The following is an 18,343-nucleotide window of genomic DNA, read 5'->3' on the forward strand; positions in this document are numbered from 1 at the left end:
ATGAAATATCACAGTGAGCCTTCTGCATGTGTGCATGAACACACAAGCACCTCCCATCACCCTGAATCAGAATTGTTACTGTTCTGTCACTGAGGAAAACTGCAGAATTACTGCAGATGTGTTTTATCTTGTGTGCTGCTCATACATTTGGTGATTTGATTAATGTGTTCTTCAAATCAATGAGAAGCTGAGGGCCTTGCCCTGATGGGTCTCTTGTTCTTCCCCCACAGGCTAAGATGCCTTTTGATGCCAACAAGCTGTACTGCAGTGAGGTGCTGGCGATTCTGCTCCAGAATAATGATGGTGAGCCATGCCTGCCATATCTCTGTCAGTGAGGGCAGAATCCAGCCTTCTCTCAGATCACAGCAGCCCTTTTCTGCCTCCAGCTCTCCTTTGCTGCCTTAACTCTCCCCTATGTGCTCCCTCATCTCCACCCTCTCTTTCTCTGCAGCTTTTGTGCTCTGTCAAGCTGTATTGATTTTGTTTGCTGATGTATCAGTGTTAGATGGCTGTAAAATCTGACAGTTAGCTTCATTTTTCTCTCTCTTTTCCCCCTTTCCCCCACCTCCGTCTAGACAACAGAGAATTGCTTGGGGAGCTGGATGGGATCGATGTGCTGCTTCAGCAGTTATCTGTGAGTAATTCCCACATGCCTTCTCTTCCATCAGGAGACTGCTGGGCTGGGTGGGAGGAGTGGAAAATATCCGGGGTGTTGTCCTAGCAGTGCTTCATATTTGGTGAGGCATGGTCCCCAAATAGCTTCCATGTGGGGTGTCATCCATGGTCAGTGAGATGAATCCCTTTTGTAAAGATGAGGTGCATGGAAGTTAAATTATTACAGTACAGTTTCATGGAGAGTTGGATGTAGGCAGGGTTGGAATTGGTCCGTCCTCAGCATGCCCCACTCCAAGCACAGGGCTGCCCATGTTTGAGCTGGCTGAAGGTGGTGTGTTGCTTACTCACCTCTGTTTCTTCAGGCAGTGCTGCCTGCAGCACCCTCAGGTATGAATTGTGTAGGAATCTCTTGTCCACATAATCAGCTTGTCCACATGCTTGAGTGTGAATTTGCCCTTCCCCTTGCAGGCCCTGTGTGTTATCCTGTAAATGCTGCAGCAGGCTGCTGCAATTTGTGGGTGCACAGTCAGGGCAGCAAAGGGCAGCAGCTGCAGAGGATGCAGCAGTGACCTGTGAGATCACTGGCTGACCCCTGTCAGCTGCTGGAGCTTTTGGTGCAAACTCTTCATGCATGTTCTGCAACAGCACAGCCCAACATCTGGGGGTAATTTTGCTTTCTTTGTCCTTCAGGTGTTTAAACGACACAATCCAAGCACAGCAGAGGAGCAGGAAATGATGGAGAACCTGTTTGACTCCCTCTGCTCCTGCCTCATGCTCAGCTCCAACCGTGATCGCTTCCTGAAGGGTGAGGGTCTGCAGCTGATGAACCTGATGCTCAGGTACCTCATTAGCCTTGTGATTTCCTTCTTGCTTTTGATGTGCCAATACATATTCCAGCTAGGTATTTGTGGTTTTATTTTAAAACTTCTGTGTTGGGATATTTGTCTGTCTTCTCTTTCTGTTTTTTTTTTCCAGCAGGTAAGTAAGTTGGATTTTCTCAGATGTGGAATCTCCAGTCTTTGTCTTTATTTCCTAAGAACTGAGGTTGCCACAGTGGCTGCTGGAAAGTGGCAGATCTTTCATCTGGGTGTCTGCCACAGAGAATTCTGTAGGTCAAGTAAACCCTCTGAGATTTAAACAACCTCTATGTGGTCAGGAGAGGACCTTTTGATATCTCTAGGGAAAACATTTTTCCTTTTGTTCCCCAGCTCAGGCTCCACTGTCTTGTGTAGCCTCTGAGATGCTGAATTTTTGTGGAAGCTGATACAAAAATTACTTTTGTGAATGGGGCATAGGTTTGCATTTCTTGTGCTGTGCTTTGTCACACCCTGAACCTCTGGGGCTTCTCTGCTCTCTCTCCACTTTTCCTTGCTGGGCTGGCACTGAGCTGTGTCTGCTGGGCTGTCTGGCTCCCCAGAGCTGCAGGAGGGCACAGCAGGCTCTGTCTGGCTGTCCCCAGAGTGCCAGGCTCTGTGCTGGTGGGTTGGCAAACACCAGCCAGGAATGCTGAGCTCCTGCAGCTCAGGGCTGGGGAATGTGTGGCAGCAGGGAACTGAATAAATAACCCAACATGGATTATTCAAATAGGAACACTGGGTTTTCTTGAGGCTAATTAAGGAAAAGCTCCAAAACTAAGAGCGGGAGGGAGGCCTCCCTCTGCCTGGAGTCCTGAGCTGCTGAACCAGCCTTGCAGAACTAATTAGTTGGAGTTCTTGTGCCATGTGGGTGGGATTCAGTATTTGGATTTTTAAGAGCTTTTTACCCATTTTTTGACTCTACTGTTTACCACTCTCTGCACAGGACTCCAGCTGGAAAATTATGACAAGTGGAAAATTTCTCCTTGGCTGCATTTTGCCCCCCATAGTAGTTGCAAAGGGGTTGGGAGGGACAAAGCCTGATAGACAGAGTTTCCAAGGCCTCAGTGTGTGGATTCTGCAGTTTGAGTGGGATTGATAAAGTAACAGTGGGAAAGAACTATTTACAGAATTTGTTCTAGAAGCTTCTGTCCCTGCTGTCCACAGGCATGTACTATACTGACAACTGATAATTTTATATTTTTTAAACTCTTCTAATCTAGTTGTAGTGCTTACAGGTTCTCACAGTTGCTCAGTTTTTCTTGGACAGAGCAACTTAGGTGACCACAATCTGTTGTAAATAGGGAGTGAGTGTGGACAGTTGTGATCTGAAGCTGAAGTACATCTGTATCTCCTTGATACCTCCATGATAAACAGCAGAGAGCAGACATGCCTTTCAGTTGTGATTGACCACCTTGCCCACAAACAAGGCAGAGTATTTTTCTCTCCTGTTGGTGTCCTCTGAAGGCCGGGGGCAGAGATCTGTTATTTTTTGGTTTTACTTTGGAGGTGGTTAATCACTGTACCACAGCCTGTGCAGATGAAAGGACAAATAGACAAAGTTGAAAGTGTATTGACATGATGTGAGATAGATAAGCTGTGTGAGAATAAAGATATCAGGCTTGAATCTCCATTACTGTTGTGGGGAACACAGCATTCTGTGTCTGGTGCTGCCCGATCCATCCAGCCGAGTCGTTCCATTATTGATGGTTGTGCACACACACCTGCAGAGAGCTGCAGCAGCTTTCAATGAGCATTTAATGTGCTCATGATATTCCTACAGATAGTCATGAGAACAGGATGGATTCTGTTGTACTGAGCCTTAAAAATGTGTAGCCAACAGCAAAAGGTAACGTTGTATCGTGTGAACTTCTCCAGGTTTATGGGGGGTCAGTGGTAATGCCTGAAAATGAGCCCAGTGTGGCTGATGTGCCTTATGTGCATGTCCTGGACTTGTGCTGTGGTCTGGGACTTCAGCTGGCCCTGAAGGAATTGGGGCTTCACCAAGCAGGTAATGGGAGGTGAGCAGAGGGTCTGGGAGAAGATCAGGTTGAGAGGGATGAAGCTGATGACAGCAAGAGTGAAGGAGGAAGTTTGGAAGTAGAATGAGAGCAGGGCTATAGATAATTATTGAATTTACATCTCTACACCATTTATTTAATGTCACATCTTTATCAAAAACAAGATGGTTTATCAAGGTAGCAGCCACCAGTAGAAAGTTTAGAAATGTCCCTTAGAATTAAACTAAATTTTCTTTTTAGTTCAGAAAGTACTTCTTAGTACTCATTCCCTCAGTCTTGCCTTAGTAACCTGACTGCAGTTTAGCCAAAAGAGAGGAAAGCAGGCTTGTCCTGTCAGCTCCTGGTGCTCTGACAGGCAGTTATTGCTTTGGCTGTAGAGCTGTGTGGGGTTTGAGGAGATGCAGCCCTGTCACTCCTGGGGGATGTGTCAGGGACATTCTCTGTTGCTCAGGGAAAATGATGTGTGGCTTTCCCAGCTATGAACTGAGGAGCATGTGTATGCACAGAGACAGACAGAGCCCAGGGAGCTCATGGGGACCTGCAGCACTTGGGCCACAAAATGTTCTGTCCTGCAGCTATGCTGGGACTTTTCTTGGCCCTCAATAAAAGCTTTTGTCTCCTGTACAGAAAACAAGGTGAAACCAGACAACTCCATATGGCTCCCCAAAGCTTTTCTGTAGCTATTTCAGGCTAGATTTTTTTATCATTATTAAAATATTTTTATGTTTTCTTGCCCTGCTGTTCCTAATGACCCCTGGAAACATAAGCTGTCTCTTTACTAAATCTTCTGGTTAATTAAATGGAACCATTTTATGCACACTTTCCCAGGAAATCTAGTGTTCTGCTTTTACTGGTATTTTGGAAAGTTAAAGGCTATGTTCTGCTAATATGTAAAGTACAAATAATGTCAGCACCTCTTTTTAAAAAAAATAGATGTATCAAAGGAATTGTCTCAGATGTAAAGATGTTAAAAGGAGGAAAGCATTGGTCAGTGAATGAAGTTTGTAATTCAGAGTTTCCATGAACACTGAGGCCCCTCTGTATTTGGTGATTCTCATGTTTGCTTGTCTGTGAATTAGTGTTCAGCTAAAAGTTCCTTCAATGAGCACAGATGAGACTAAGATAAACTGCTTGCCCTCTGGCAGAATAAATATTTCAAATAAAATCAACTCCAGACAGTCCAGGCAAGCAGCTATTGATCTCTAAAAGCCTGAACTTAAACCCAATGAATATTCCAGAGCTCAGCCCTGCACAGCCTTCCTAAATGCTGATCAATATGCAATTACTTCCCCTGGAAACATTTCTGGTGTCATCTGGCCTAAGGAGTACTTTATTTTTAGCTCTCTGTAGTGGGGATGAGGGGGTGCTAAACCACCCTCCTGCACAGCCCTTGGTTGCTGGGGGAATTCAGGGTCCAGCTCCACACTCTGCCCTCCAACCATGGGGCCAAAAGTGCCTGGGGCTGCTCTGGGCAGGGTCACTTTCTTTCATTCTGGGGTGTTCATATATAGGTATTTTAGTTTGCTTGTTGTTAGGGGCTCATGAAGTTGGGTCTCTGCAGGGAAGTTGTTTTCCACAGCTCTCTGGAGGCTTTGAGGAGCCCCTGTTGATGGACATGGGGTCCTGGTGGCTCAGTCTGCAGCTGGGCAGGATCAGAGGGGATTTGCATGTGCTTGGGGTGAAAGGTTGGAGGCTTGTGACTGTCCTGTCCTGGAGGGAATGTCCTGCTAGGCTGGCCTCTGGGGACACTGTGGCTTATGTTCTCCAAGCTCATGTTAGCTCCTACTCACTTGGTCTGGGCTGTGTTATTGAGCAGTTTTTCAGTTCAGTTTCAGTTTTCCCCTGGATGGATTATAAATTCCTCTGGTTTGGTTTGTGAGGTACAGGGCAGCTGGAGATCATTTTCAGGGCATCCCTGTGTTACTGGTGTGAGTTACCACCATCAACATTCTGAACTGGCATTAAAGCAGAGCAGCCCAGAGCCTGTCAGCCTCTTTCCATTGTGTGGCTCCTGGTGATGGGATTTCATTAAAACTGACCCAGCTGTGCCCACCAAACTTACTCCTTTATTAAATTAAACTGTTATTAGAATGCAATCCTGATCTTTTTGGAGATAGTGTTTGCCTGTTGTAGCCAACCCAGCCTCCCCTTCTGTTTTGTACCAGTGTTTGTAAAGGAGTGAGAAAAATATATTCTTCAGTAGCCAAGAAATAAGAAAATAAAACCATGACAATAAAATCCATAAAATAAAATAAAAACAGAAAATAAAAAGAAATAAAAAACATTAAAAAAGAAATAACCAAGACAATATTCTCAGCCACAGTTTTGAAAAGAGTTACTGTTGATACAGCGTTTTGCCTTCTAGAAGAGAAATCTTGCTTAGAGCTTGTGCTCAGACTCTTCATTTTGTCTTGTCATGTTCCTTTGCTTGTCTCTGTAAAGCAGGGTGCTCTAAAGCTCCTCATGTCCCTGTACAATTTCCTTTGCCTCTTTCCACAGAGAGAAGAAGATTTCCCGCAGCAGTGCCCTGAAGGTGCTGGACCACGCCATGATTGGACCAGAGGGCACAGACAACTGTCACAAGTTTGTGGACATCCTTGGGCTGAGAACCATCTTCCCTCTCTTCATGAAATCACCCAAAAAGATAAAGAAGGTTGGAACAACTGAAAAAGAACACGAAGGTAGGTGTGCTTCCAGATCCTTCTTATTGCAATGGAGAATGGACAGCCAGTGTCTGAAAAGAACCTGCAGGGAGGAGGGAAGGGCTCAGCACCCATCTTCTTTCAGCTCTGGGTGTCCAGCCTGCTGCTCCTGTCACAGCTGGCTGTTGAGGGCACACTTGTCCTGCTTGTTTTGGTATCAGCAGCTCCTGGCAATTCCATTTCATGTGCTGTTAATAAGTTATTTTACTCCTGTAGAGTCTGTTGTTTGAAGCTCTTACTCTGATGCAAAACTCTTTTGAAAAGAGTAATGAGGCAACTACAAATGTCACCTCAAAAGCAGTGTTTTCATGGCTCTGAGCACTGAAGTGTGACTGGATGAACATCAGGCATTGCAGAAAAAAACTCCATTGCTTTTGAAGTTGCTTTTTTTTTTCCTTTTTATATTTTTTAACTCTCTACCCTGAAAAACTGCTTTAACAGAGATCTGCTGTGGAGTAAAGCTACCATTACTGTGGGACCTTACACTGAGCTGAGTGGTCAGTCCCTCCTGCTATTGGTTACACTGCCTTTCCCATTTTGTTGGGAAACAAAATAGACTATGGAAGAAACTTTAAATACTGCCAGTGATGCTTAAGGTTTTGTGCCAGTTCATTGCTCAGCTCAGTTCTACAGAGGGTGAATATTGTCAAAAGCTGAAGAGGTATACATTACACTTGGGCTCCATCCTGAACTCCTGCAGCAAGCCAAGGCAAAGTGGAAGGAAATAGCAAAAACATGGGAGCTTGAAACCCAAATCCCCTGCTTTGGGACTGTCCTGGCTGCTCAGGTGGGACTCAGGTGTTCTCCCAAGGCCAGGAGGGAGGTGCTGTCCCTGCAGAGCTCTCTGGGTGCTGGCTGGGACTGAGCAGCTCCTTTCTCTGGCAGAGCTGCTGAGCTGGGCACAGCTGCTTGTTCTCCCTCCTGGGGACAAGGAATGGGCAGTGACGTGGGCTGGGCATGTGTGGCAGTGGCTGCTTTCCTGGCACAGGTGGAGAGCTGGGGCTCACCTGTCACCAACCCCAGAGCAATTCACACACCTGCTGACAGTTCTGGTTGCTTTATCTGCCTTGTGTCGCTTGTCTTGGATAGATCATGGTGAGGGGGAAATTGTGGCCTGGGGTTTATTCAGTGGACTTGCAGAGCTAGGTTTGGTTTCTGTAGGTTATGTAATAAAATTGCAGGTTTATATAATAAAATACACAGTTATGCTTCAATGGATTTAGGGGAAGTTTAAAAATTTTCATTTGCAGTGTGAAAATGAGGTTTGTTTAATACTTCTTACTGAGAGAAAGCTGGAATGGGAGGTTCTGGGTAGAGTCTGAGTCTGTGGTTCATGCCATTGACTTAATTTTTCAGTTTTGGAAAGTGAGCTAATCTCTGTCTCATCTGCTTCTTCTGGAGACTGTAGTTGATACCTGTGGGCAGTCCTGGCTGCTGTGAGGATTAGTCTGGAAAGCCCTGACAGGGTCAGTTCCTGACTATTTCTGTGATAGCATGAAAAGGCAATCTGGCCTCAGGAGAATGAAGTGATCCATGCAAACAGGTTTTGTATCACATCTCCGTCTCATTATCATGCTGAAGAAATGGAGAACATTAAGATGAGTCCAGAAATCAGTTCTATTAAAATAAACTCTCCCTAAAAGGCTGTGGTAGTAAGTCCAATTTTCTTTGTTTTGCATCACTGGGCAGGTGAGTTAGTGAATTTCTAACAACAGGAGGTAATAGAGATGTTCAGCAGGGTTCCCTGGGGGCTGTCAGCCTGTCCTGACACGGTGTAAGCAGCACAGTGTGTGCTTTACTCTGCTCACTGTTGCCCCAACCATGCAGTAGCTGCTCCTGGGGGGAACCTGGCACAGGCTCCTGGTGCCTCTGGCCTTAAGGGAAATGGTGCAGGTGTGGCATGATGGAACTGGTGTCCTCTGTGCTGTTCTGGTCCTAGGAACATGCTGCTTTTTGCTTATCTCTTTTGTTTATTGATCAAAAGGAACTCTCATGTTCAGTCTGCATATTTTCTCATAAAAACTTTATCATGTGTTCAATCTGTTTTAAAAAAAATTAATTAGAACAATGTTGTATTAGGAGAGCTTTCATGTGTATGCCAAATGGAGGAAGAGGTTCCTTTAAAGGATTCTTTGGAATGCTTTGCAGCAGTGGCATCAGTGTTTATTTGCAGCAGCTCTGAGGAGCTGGGCTGTGCTTGCCCTCTCTGCATTGCTGCTGGGATGGTGCTGGGCAGGGCAGCCCGGGCTGTGCTGTAAAACACAAAATCCTCAGTGGGCTCTGCAACCTGGGCCCTAATTACAGCTGCCTAAAGGCCAGCCCTGCTAAAATGCTCCAGCCCTGGGTGAGGCTCCAAACAGCTCTGCTGAAGGGTTTGTCCTGCCTGTCCCTCTGTCCCTCTGTGTGCAGTGGCTCAAGTGCCACCAGGCTGGGGCTCCTGGCACCCACTGTGGCTCCAGGTGCTTCACCTCTCCCAGGACATCCAATGCACAATCTCCAGAGCACCAAATCTTCTGTAGGTATTTGATGCTTGTAGGAAAATATCCCCTTGTCTTTATTTTATAGCAGTGTTGCTATTTACATAAGAGATAGTCTATAAAACCATGTTTGTTTTATTGTCTCTAAGGCAGTGTTCTGAATGTGACAAAATAATAAATACCCCAGTGAAAAAAAAAAAATCTCAATGTGACTTGCTGAGCTTTTATTTATTGCAGAAATTTATAATCCAAATTAAATTTGATAAAAGTAACTTCTCTGTAATGTATTTCTTCCTTTCTAAATGCTAGCATAAAGGTGTCAGTGCTGGTTAGCTACATTTTAAACACTGTCAGTGTTTAAAAATTATTTTACTCTAGGGAGCCTGAGAACAATTTAAATCCAAACTGCACATATTTATGCTTTATGTACACTATGTAATTAGGAAAAAAGAAAGGAAAAATTTCTTAACCATCTTTATGGATGATCTGAGCCTGAAGATTGGGCCTGTGGTGTCTAACTGAGTGCCCATTATCTACACTTGAATTTTGCCTGTGTTTGTACAGATCATTATATTAGGATATTAGATTTGGGAGAAAAAACTCATTGGAAGCAATTTCCCTTTTTCTGAGGCAGTGAAGCAACTCAAAGCAGAAATACTTTGCAGCTGAAGACAGAAATGGCTTAGAGTTCTCCTGTGTCTGTGGATTTGCAGTACTCCTGTGAGTGCCCAGCTGGGTTGGACAGCCACAAAGCTGTGTAGGAGGTGTTGTGGTTGTGTATTGTGAGCTGGTTGAACACCAGTGTCCCTTTAATGTCAGTGATTGCAGGGAGTGCACAGAAATCTGCCTCTGGGTGGTTCTTGGCATAAATAGAGGGTAAGATTTTAAATAACACTTCAGTGTTGTGGCTTTTGAAAAGTGGGGGTTGCTATATAAGCATCTATATTGCAAAAACCTTCCTGCTGCAGTGCTGAGAGTTGGGGTGTCCCCCTGTCCATGAGGGTGCAGCAGCTCTCAGCACAGTCAAGTCACAGCATTGGATGCTGGTTTAAAATTCTTGAACAGCCTCAGTGAGCTAAAAATGGAGAAAACACAAATTCCTCCTGAATTAGAGAGTCTGTAGTGAAGCAATCATAGCTGGCTCGACAGGCTGTATATCCTCCTGCTCTTTCTCAGGATGGTTATTTGCAGCTGAGTTTTGCTCACTTGGAGAGTGTAATGAACTATAAAAGGATGTTTGTCCAATTCATCTTCATTTAAAAGCCTTCTCTTGTCTTAGATGTCGGTTTTACTTAGGAATGCTTAATTTGATAACCTGAGAATTAGTTCAGCCAGTTTCCAAAGGAGAATTCCTATTGCTGGGGTGTTTTGCTTGTTTGCCCTCTGTCAATAACAAAGCCTCTTTTGGAGATCCTCAGCTACACCCTCCCTTTGAAAACAACAACAAAACCCATTTCTTAGTAAATATACTCTTAGTCTTTTGTGACATGCACTAAAGGCAGCAGAGCCCTTGGAATGAATGTCTGCCTCACAGCCAGGTTCCCTGGGCGTGGGGAAGTGAAAAGGCAGCAGCAGAAACATGGCCTGATAAGGAGTTATTGCTATTAACTGAGCACCCTCTGCCAGCCAGCAAAAAATGTTTTTCTTTTGGTGGTCTTGAGGAGTGAGCACCCAGGGAAGGCATCAGTCTGTTTAAGCAGAACTTTATTATGCCAATTTGTTATTTCACCATCACCCTCTGACAGGAACCTGTGATTTGAGTGAGCCATGATGCTGAGAACAGAGTTAAATTTATCTCAATTAAAGTGAGCGTGCTCTGTTGCAAGAACATCAGAAAAATAAACTTTCTCAGTCAATAGAAAGAATTTAGTTTTACATTCAGCTTGATGACTGGATCCAGCTCACCAGGGCTGTTGCATGTGGAGCTTTTCCAACCCTCCCAGGCCCCCCCTTCACCCATCCATAAAATTGGTGTTTCTTGCTTGTTCTCAGTATTTTAAGATAAGATTTTTCTTGGCAAAATGCAGTGATACTTGAGTGGGTTACTCTTCTGAAAGGTAGATTATTAATGCACGTGGCAACAAGTCAGGTTATCAGATGCTACACCACTGGAATGGCATGTCCCAGTGCCACCTGTAATGTTGGCATGGACCAGTGGCTTCATCCAAGTTTCCCTGAAGCAGCCCTGAAGCAACAGAGTTATGTGCCTAGGAGGGGTAGGAGTATCTCAAAGAGCTGGCTTGCTTTTTTCTAGTATTTTCCTGCTTCTAATTAAAAACTACATTTTATTTTAAGTGTTCTTTACAAGACAGAAGGCTCTTAAATATGTTCTACTGGGTTCATGAGATCATCCTGCTTGGCCTCCAATGAGCTGCTGTCCCTGGCATCCAGAACTGCCCACTGACCCCTTCCTGCAGGATGATGCTTGCCTCCTCTTCCTCACTGTTGAGCTTCCTCCCCTGCCAGGCAGATGTCCATTATAATGAGATGTAAAAAAAAAAAAAAGAAGCATGGGGTGGGGATAATAAAAGCAGAGGAGTGTCGTGTTACAGCTTGATTTGACAGGACCTCCTGCTGTTGCAGCTGCCAGTGCCAGCCATGGAATAGATTAATCTGTATTCCAACACGCTGAGCTGAAGTCAAGATCGATCTAATTAGGGTGTTTTAAACACTGCTTGCATGCTGAAATCTCTGTGCCTGTCTGGAGAGGGAAAGGCTCCCAAGAGCTTGAGGTGATGCTGGGCCAAGCAGGACCCAGGTGCTGCTGCAGGAAGCACATGGAATGTGACCTCCTAGAGCCTGGGGTGTGTCTGGGGTGGTGCCCTGCAGGGTTGGGATCCTGGGGAGTGGCAGGGCTTGCAGGTGAGCCAGCTATGGGGCAGCAGCAGTGCTGCTGGCTGGTGAGAGAAGCCTTCCATCTTCCCACATCCATGAATTTAGGGGATTTTTGGGATGTTTGCATGAACAAAGTTGTTCTTGATGCATAGTAGCTGCCAGCTGGTACCTGTTATTTCTGTGGAGGCACCTTTGTGGTGATTCAGCACAGCTTGGTTTGGTGTTTGCTTCTCAAAGGAATCACATTTATTCATTCTTTGAAATAGGGCTCTTCTGCAGCCTCTGCCTCTGGCCTTGTCTGTGCCCTCCCTGGAAGTGATGCCTTTTGTGCAGGGGATGTGGACTTTGGCTGAGTGTTACATTCCCGTGGAGAAGCTCCCAGAATATTCTGAAGCAGGGAGGCTGCCTGTGGCTTCACCCTGGGGCAATGCACAGCTCATGGCCTCTGTCTGCACTGAGATCAAAGCCAGGCAGCTGCAGGTTCTGTGTTCTGGGGACTCAAAACAGCATTAACAACTCACTGTTTCCCAAAGGAGATCCAACCCTGAGCAAATATTGTGATTACAGCTTTTAAAATGTTGCCCATGTGAGATGGAGATTGGGTCAGTCCGTGGTAAAATGGTGAGACCCCATCTGTGGGAACGTGCACCCCAAGGTTGGTGTTTCTCCCTTCCCATGGCTGTGCAAACACTTTAATCCACTGAATTATAGACTCAGCCTCTCATTCCATCAAGCTTTGCCCTCATTTTGGCCAGTGTCCTTGCCTGTGGATATTGGTATTTATTGGGCCAGGACTTGCATTATCAGACATAACCTTGATTTTGGGGTGTGACATAAAACACACTTGTGTGTTATTTTTCAGGAAGCTGATAAAAAACCAGTTTAGATAGTTCAGAAATATTTCTGTAAAATATTTCTTTGAACATTTTGACTAGGCAACAGTATTTCCTGGATTTTGTGCAGTGATATGTTGAAAGAACAACCTTGTTCTCAAAACCTCTGTGTCAGCTCCTTTAGACTTGTCAGTAGTTTTAAAGATTTTATTGATAAAATGGATAAATATCTGCATACAACCACCAAAGCAAAAATGATAGCTAAAATACATTTCCTAGTAAAGGAATATTGGAAAAAAGCAATGAAGATAGATCATTGGTGAGAATACTGCTACTAAAATGCTGCATCAACACTTCCAAAAAAAGAAGGTTGGGGGGAAAAAATAGTGTGACATACAGAACGCTGACTTCTTCCTAAACCAGCAGAGCATATGTTGGCATATATGGGGAAGAAAAGAAAAAAGAAATTCAACAAAATGATTTTTTTTCTCCTTAAGAAAATGAAAACTTGCCAGAACTTGAAGGTTTTTACAGTGCTTTTAATGTCAACAGTTAATTTGGTGTAGCTTTTAGTGGAGTAGCAGTTTGTGTGCAGTGGGAGCGTGCTCTGCCACCCCCAGCCATCGTTGAGCCCCGTGGGGCTGTCGGAATGACGGAGCAGCCGCGCGGTGCGGCCGCCCGATAAACCTGTTATCTGCTGCTCCTCCTGCCAGCCACGCTCCCAATCTCCTTGCAACATGAAAAATTGACACCACCTCAGGCAGAAATCTGTTTCGAAAAGGAAGCTCCATTTATAAGCAGCTAATGAAAAGGGGGGTGTTGGTGTGCCTGTGCAGCCTCTCGTGGTGCTGCCCTTGTGCAGGATGCAGATAATCCGTGCAGCAGGGAGCACAGGCACCCTGGCCAGGCAGCCTGCCTGCCTTCTCCTTCCATGGCCCAGGCAGCTGGGAACAGGAGCTCCCAGCAAATACTGGTTCTTTGTACTGGACTGATCAGTCAGTGCTGCTCGGGCTGGGCAGTGCTGAGGAAATGCATGGTGTGACAGCAATGAAATGGTGATCCCTCTCCTCAGCACGCTGTTTTTCCCCCTTTGAAAATGTCAAATCTTGAGGCCTCCTTGCTCCCTAGCACCATGACTGAGGAACTGTTTATGGCCATTAATTTTTATCAGTCTTAATCAGCAAGATTACAGTGAGTGTATCTTGGAGAAGCTAGGTTGGCTAAACCAGCAGGTCTGTGCTTAATGTAGTCATGCTGGAGGGAAGTTGTACTGACTGGTTTGGAAAGGGAAAGGGATTTAAGCCCTGCTCCTTTGCTTTGCACTGCTGTGCTTGGGCTTGAGGAGAGTGGCTCAGTCACCTCTCAGAGTGGTGAGACATTGACACAAGTGTCTCCTGTGGGCTTGCAGCCTTGAATTTTACTTGTCTCCTTGGTTTGTGCTGAAAAATATGACCCCCAAGTGCAATTGAGAAGACTATAAACATGTTTATTTGGTCGTTTCTGGTTTGTTGTGGCCCATTTATATTCATTGATGAAAGTGGTTGGTTTGAGAATTTTTCCACTAGCTCATACCTCTTCAGTCTCTGCAGGTGTGCACTTATTCCCTTTCTCCAGCTCTCTTGTTTCAGTAGCTGTCCCTGCTTTGGTGACTTGAGGGTCATTTGTGTGCTGGTTTTGGCCAGGGCTCCTTTAGGCACAAAAGAGGAGAAAACCAGAATGAAACTTGTGCACTATGTAAGGTGCTTTAGGTCCCTGAGGCAGAGGAGGAGGAGACCTCACTGTGGCTGGAATGAGGAGCTGACTCTGCTCCCTGCAAACATGGCTTGTGGCTCTCACTGCTGCTCTCTCTCCTCTCACCGTGATGGCAAGGAACCAGGGTTCTGCTTATCAACGTGCTGGAGTGTTAATAGTGAATTTAATGGCTTGTTACAGAGGGAAATAAGCTCCTCATCCTGATCTCAGCCTGCAATTTTCATTTTGTATTTCTAGAACATGTCTGTTCTATCCTGGCTTCCCTTCTGCGAAACCTGAGAGGGCAGCAGAGGACACGGTTACTGAATAAATTCACAGAGAATGACAGTGAGAAGGTGAGTGCTGAATGTGTCTCAGTCTCTGGGCTGCCAGGTTGGGAGGGTTCTTGCCCAGGGTGCAAGAAAAACCATCCTCCTACCTGCCTGCAGAGACTTCTGCTATCACAGACCTTTGTTCTCTCATTCACATTGTGTCTACAAACTGCAAAACTGGACATTTAGTGCGTGGCCTCCACATCCCCTGTGCTCTTGTTTTCTGGTGCCCTTGCATGTGGGAGTGACAATTCTGTCCTGGGTTGTGTCTCTGTTGAAACATGGCCCTAGAAGACAATCTGCAGTTTTACATTGTGCTGGCTCTGAGATCAGGACAGTGTGGAAAGGTGCCGGTGTGTCTGGTGAAGCTCTTTTGCAGAGAGTTTAGCAGTTGCTATGGTACACATTTAATGCTCTCCACTCTTCTCCTAGAATGTTTCATTTTAGTGGTGTTTGCTCAGGGAAATTCTTCCCAAAATATTTACATGGTGGTGGATAGATCAAAGCTTTGCAGAAAAGAAATAGCTTTTGCAAACGAGGGATCCCAAGGGATTTGTAAATTCTGCCACTGGGAAAATACTAGTTCCTTAGTATTCCTCATTAGTGTGTTTTAAAGGTGTTTTTCATAACCTGTTCTACCAATTGTAGATAATTACTAGACAGGATTTCAGCTGCCCTAACACAATTCAGAGGAGACTGGGAGAGCTGGAACATCCAGCACAGATAGACAGGTCCACTGGGGAAACCAGGAGCCTGGAGGACCACAGCACAGAGAATGAGCTGGGGACACGTGCCTGTTTGCTGCCATTTATCTGGCACTGATGGGACTGTGTTCCCGTATAGGATGACATCCAAAAGCCTGCAGCCCCAGCGTGCTCATCCAACCAGCACTTGTACCCTCCTTCTGTAACATGTTCCTTCCCAGGAGGCACAGAGCTGCCTGTTGCTTTGTGAAGGCTGAAGCTGAGAGGAAAACAAAATTGCAGGAAGGATTAAAGATGATTGCATTGCTCTTTTTTTCCCACTTATGTCTCTCTCTTCTGCCCTTGCAGGTTGATCGGCTGATGGAACTGTATTTTAAGTACCTAGATGCAATGCAGGCAGCTGATAAGAAGATTGATGGGGAGAAACACGTATGTATTGCTTAAGTTTTGCCAGGTCATGTCTGTAACACCTCTGCACAGTCATGTCTTCTGTACAGGGCTTCTGGCTCAGCCAGCCACTGTTCTCAGGTGTGCCCTCATACCTGTGCTGTTCCTCTTAATCCTATTACCTCACTTTCCAAGTTCCAGGTAGTCTCAGGTAAAGTGGGCCAAGGATTTCTCTATAAGTGCTTCTGGCTGTCTCTTAGAGTGAATTTTATTATAAGTACCTAAGTCTGTCTGTGCTTCAATTTGCCTTTGCTTTTACCTGGCTGCAGTCCTGCTTGGTTTGGCAGATGGAGAGCCGGAGAAATGCAGAGAGACAATTACATGATAATGTGTGAGGCCTCCTACCCTGGTCTGCAGAGTTGTGATCAGCAATGAGAAAGTGTCTGTGTTGATGAGTTGGCTGAGGAGCAGCCAAGGGCTGTGTGCTCTCTGCACACCAGCAGTGAACGTTTGAGTGACACGAGCCTTGGTACCGCACAGCACTTTCTTGGAACTGAGGCTGGAACAGACCTTTTGAAAGGGAACGAGCGGCTGGAGTCAGGAAGCAGCTTGCAGAGCTGTTAGCCAGCTTGGCCAGCTTCCCACAAGATTATCTGTATCAGTGCTGGGGAGGGTGTGAGATTGATTAGCACCGACGGAGAGCGATGGCCGCAGCTGCCGGCGCGTGCGCCGTGCTCTGCGTGCCACGGGCAGCAGCCCCCCGCCAGGCCCCGACAAACAGCTGCCTGCCCGCTGCCAAGGCTGCTTCTCCAGGCACTGCCAAACATTCCGAGGGCATCAGGGCACTGCTGCTGCTCAAAGAGGCACGGGAGGGAGTGATGAATGGAGCTGCTTTTGCTGCCAGTACTCAGGCTCCATATGGGCAGCGGCACTACTGAGCGGTGGCCTGGAGGAAAACAGCGTTTACCCTTTCCTGTTTTCCTTCCATGCTCTGTCCCTCCTCCTCAGGACAGGGCAAGAAATTATTTATTCTTTATGCTTTGGTGTTGGTGTGGGGGCTTTAGGACTCAAAAATCAGATTGGATTTTTTCAGTTGAGGCTTTGTAGTTGAAGCTGCTTGTACAGAGCCCTAAAATACCACGTGCAGAGCAAGGGTATGTGCCCTTTATCCAGGAACACCCTGGAGCAGCCTGCAAACGTTAGCATCTGTAGCAAACAGCCAGCACAAAGCAGGAGTGGAGGGAATTTGAGTGTGAAGATGCTTTTGTGGAAGCTTTTCAATTAATAATATTAACCCATTTGTGTCTACTAAATGCATAAGAGAAGTAAAACTAAGGAATGTCAGATTCTCCTCCTCTATCCAAAATAAATGGACCTCAATTCTTTACCTTCTATTAGAACTAATAATAGGATTTGGCAGAAGCATCTCATGGGTGCAACATATTGACCACAACATGTATAAAATATGATATTCAAGTTCATTCCTAGCTTGGAACACTTTTGGAGAATTATCATTTGCTTTATTTTGTAGCATCATCAGATGGTCAGTGGGACATGATCTCCTGGGATCTGAAGTTGCTCAAGTGTTTTCCCCTCACAGAAATAGGCAACAGCCATCATTCTGTCTGTCACATCATGGCATTGTCTGGCTGTGACAGGATTTATGGGACACTTTACTGTTCTTGTTGTGGCACATGAATCACTGAGGTGGATTGTATGAACACTTTAGAAATGGTGTTTTGTCACTGGGGGGGCTTTTAACCTTTCCCTTGCAGTAGAGGACATGGTACCCCTAAAATGTGGTATAAAGATCCTCACCTTTTTCCCTGCCCCATGGAAAAACGAAACTTGGTGAGATTTTGCAGGTTCAGCCTACACTAGCAAGACTGAGATCTGAGTCTGATGGACAGAGTATCCTGGTGTAAGTCTTGCATTACAAGGAGTGAAAAGCTGCTTACACAAGGAATGACTGAGTGCTTTATCTTTAGTAGTGCAGCTGGCATAAGAAGTTTCTGCTCTTGTAGTTCTCCTCCTTTTTATTTCTTTTAGCTTGGCTTATTTTAGTGATTTGGTTTATAGCCCTGCTTTTCAGTCCATGGCTGTGATGGCAGGGGAATAGTTGAGGGTGGGAGGGAGGGGAGGAATTTCTGTTTTGAGGAGGAACAGTTGTAATAATCTGCACCCTGATTTAGATTGTGACACCCTGATTTAGATTGTGAAACAGGATGAGGTCATTGAGCCCCTTCTTAGTGTTACCCCTTTGTTTGCTTCAGTGGAATCTGTTCAGAAAGGTTCAGAGGTGATAACCTGGTGATTATCATAATTGCCAGGGGAAACCCAGGAGCAAAGTCCATGAGAGCATTGTCTCCAACACCTGATGCCCATCTTAGCACTTTTCTCAGAGTTTTTAGTTAATGAAAATATCTTGTTCTCCTCTCAATTTCTTTAATTATTTCTGTAGGAAACGGTGCAACATCCTGTGGCCTTTACCTCTCTCTAAAATGAGGTATAATTATGGGTGGCAGCAATAGCCTTGATGATCTCTAAAGATGGTAGGAAATGACAAGAGATAGTTTAATATTTTTATAGTTCCACAGAAAATTATGCTCATCAGGTTTATTCAATAAAATATTCTCACCAGACACTTTGTGCTATAATGACTTACAAATTACATGCTAATTGTGGTACAGCTCAGCCACTCCATCCTTGAGAGAAAGAAGTGGAACTCCTAGGATGAGTGAGGTATCCACAGGTGAGGATAACAGGTGGGGTTTTGTTTCAGCCCATCCTTTCAGTTTGGTGTAGAAAGACCAAATTGTTTGGAGCTGTGCTAACGGCAGGACGTGATGGCT

General features: G+C 45.4%; 1 protein-coding gene across 1 annotated transcript in view; it reads left to right on the forward strand.

Moving 5' to 3' along the window:
• The window catches only part of CTNNBL1 (catenin beta like 1), a 47,287-nt gene that overhangs the window by 20,189 nt on the left and 8,755 nt on the right, over positions 1-18,343 (forward strand). The window contains exons 8-13 of the mRNA XM_074553518.1: positions 231-303; positions 576-634; positions 1,306-1,454; positions 5,990-6,171; positions 14,327-14,424; positions 15,453-15,533. Of these exons, the coding sequence (XP_074409619.1) occupies positions 231-303; positions 576-634; positions 1,306-1,454; positions 5,990-6,171; positions 14,327-14,424; positions 15,453-15,533 (642 nt within the window). The remainder of the gene's footprint in view (positions 1-230; positions 304-575; positions 635-1,305; positions 1,455-5,989; positions 6,172-14,326; positions 14,425-15,452; positions 15,534-18,343) is intronic.

Source organism: Zonotrichia albicollis, chromosome 17 (assembly GCF_047830755.1).
Source record: "Zonotrichia albicollis isolate bZonAlb1 chromosome 17, bZonAlb1.hap1, whole genome shotgun sequence".
In the NCBI taxonomy this organism is placed as follows: Eukaryota; Metazoa; Chordata; class Aves; order Passeriformes; family Passerellidae; genus Zonotrichia; species Zonotrichia albicollis.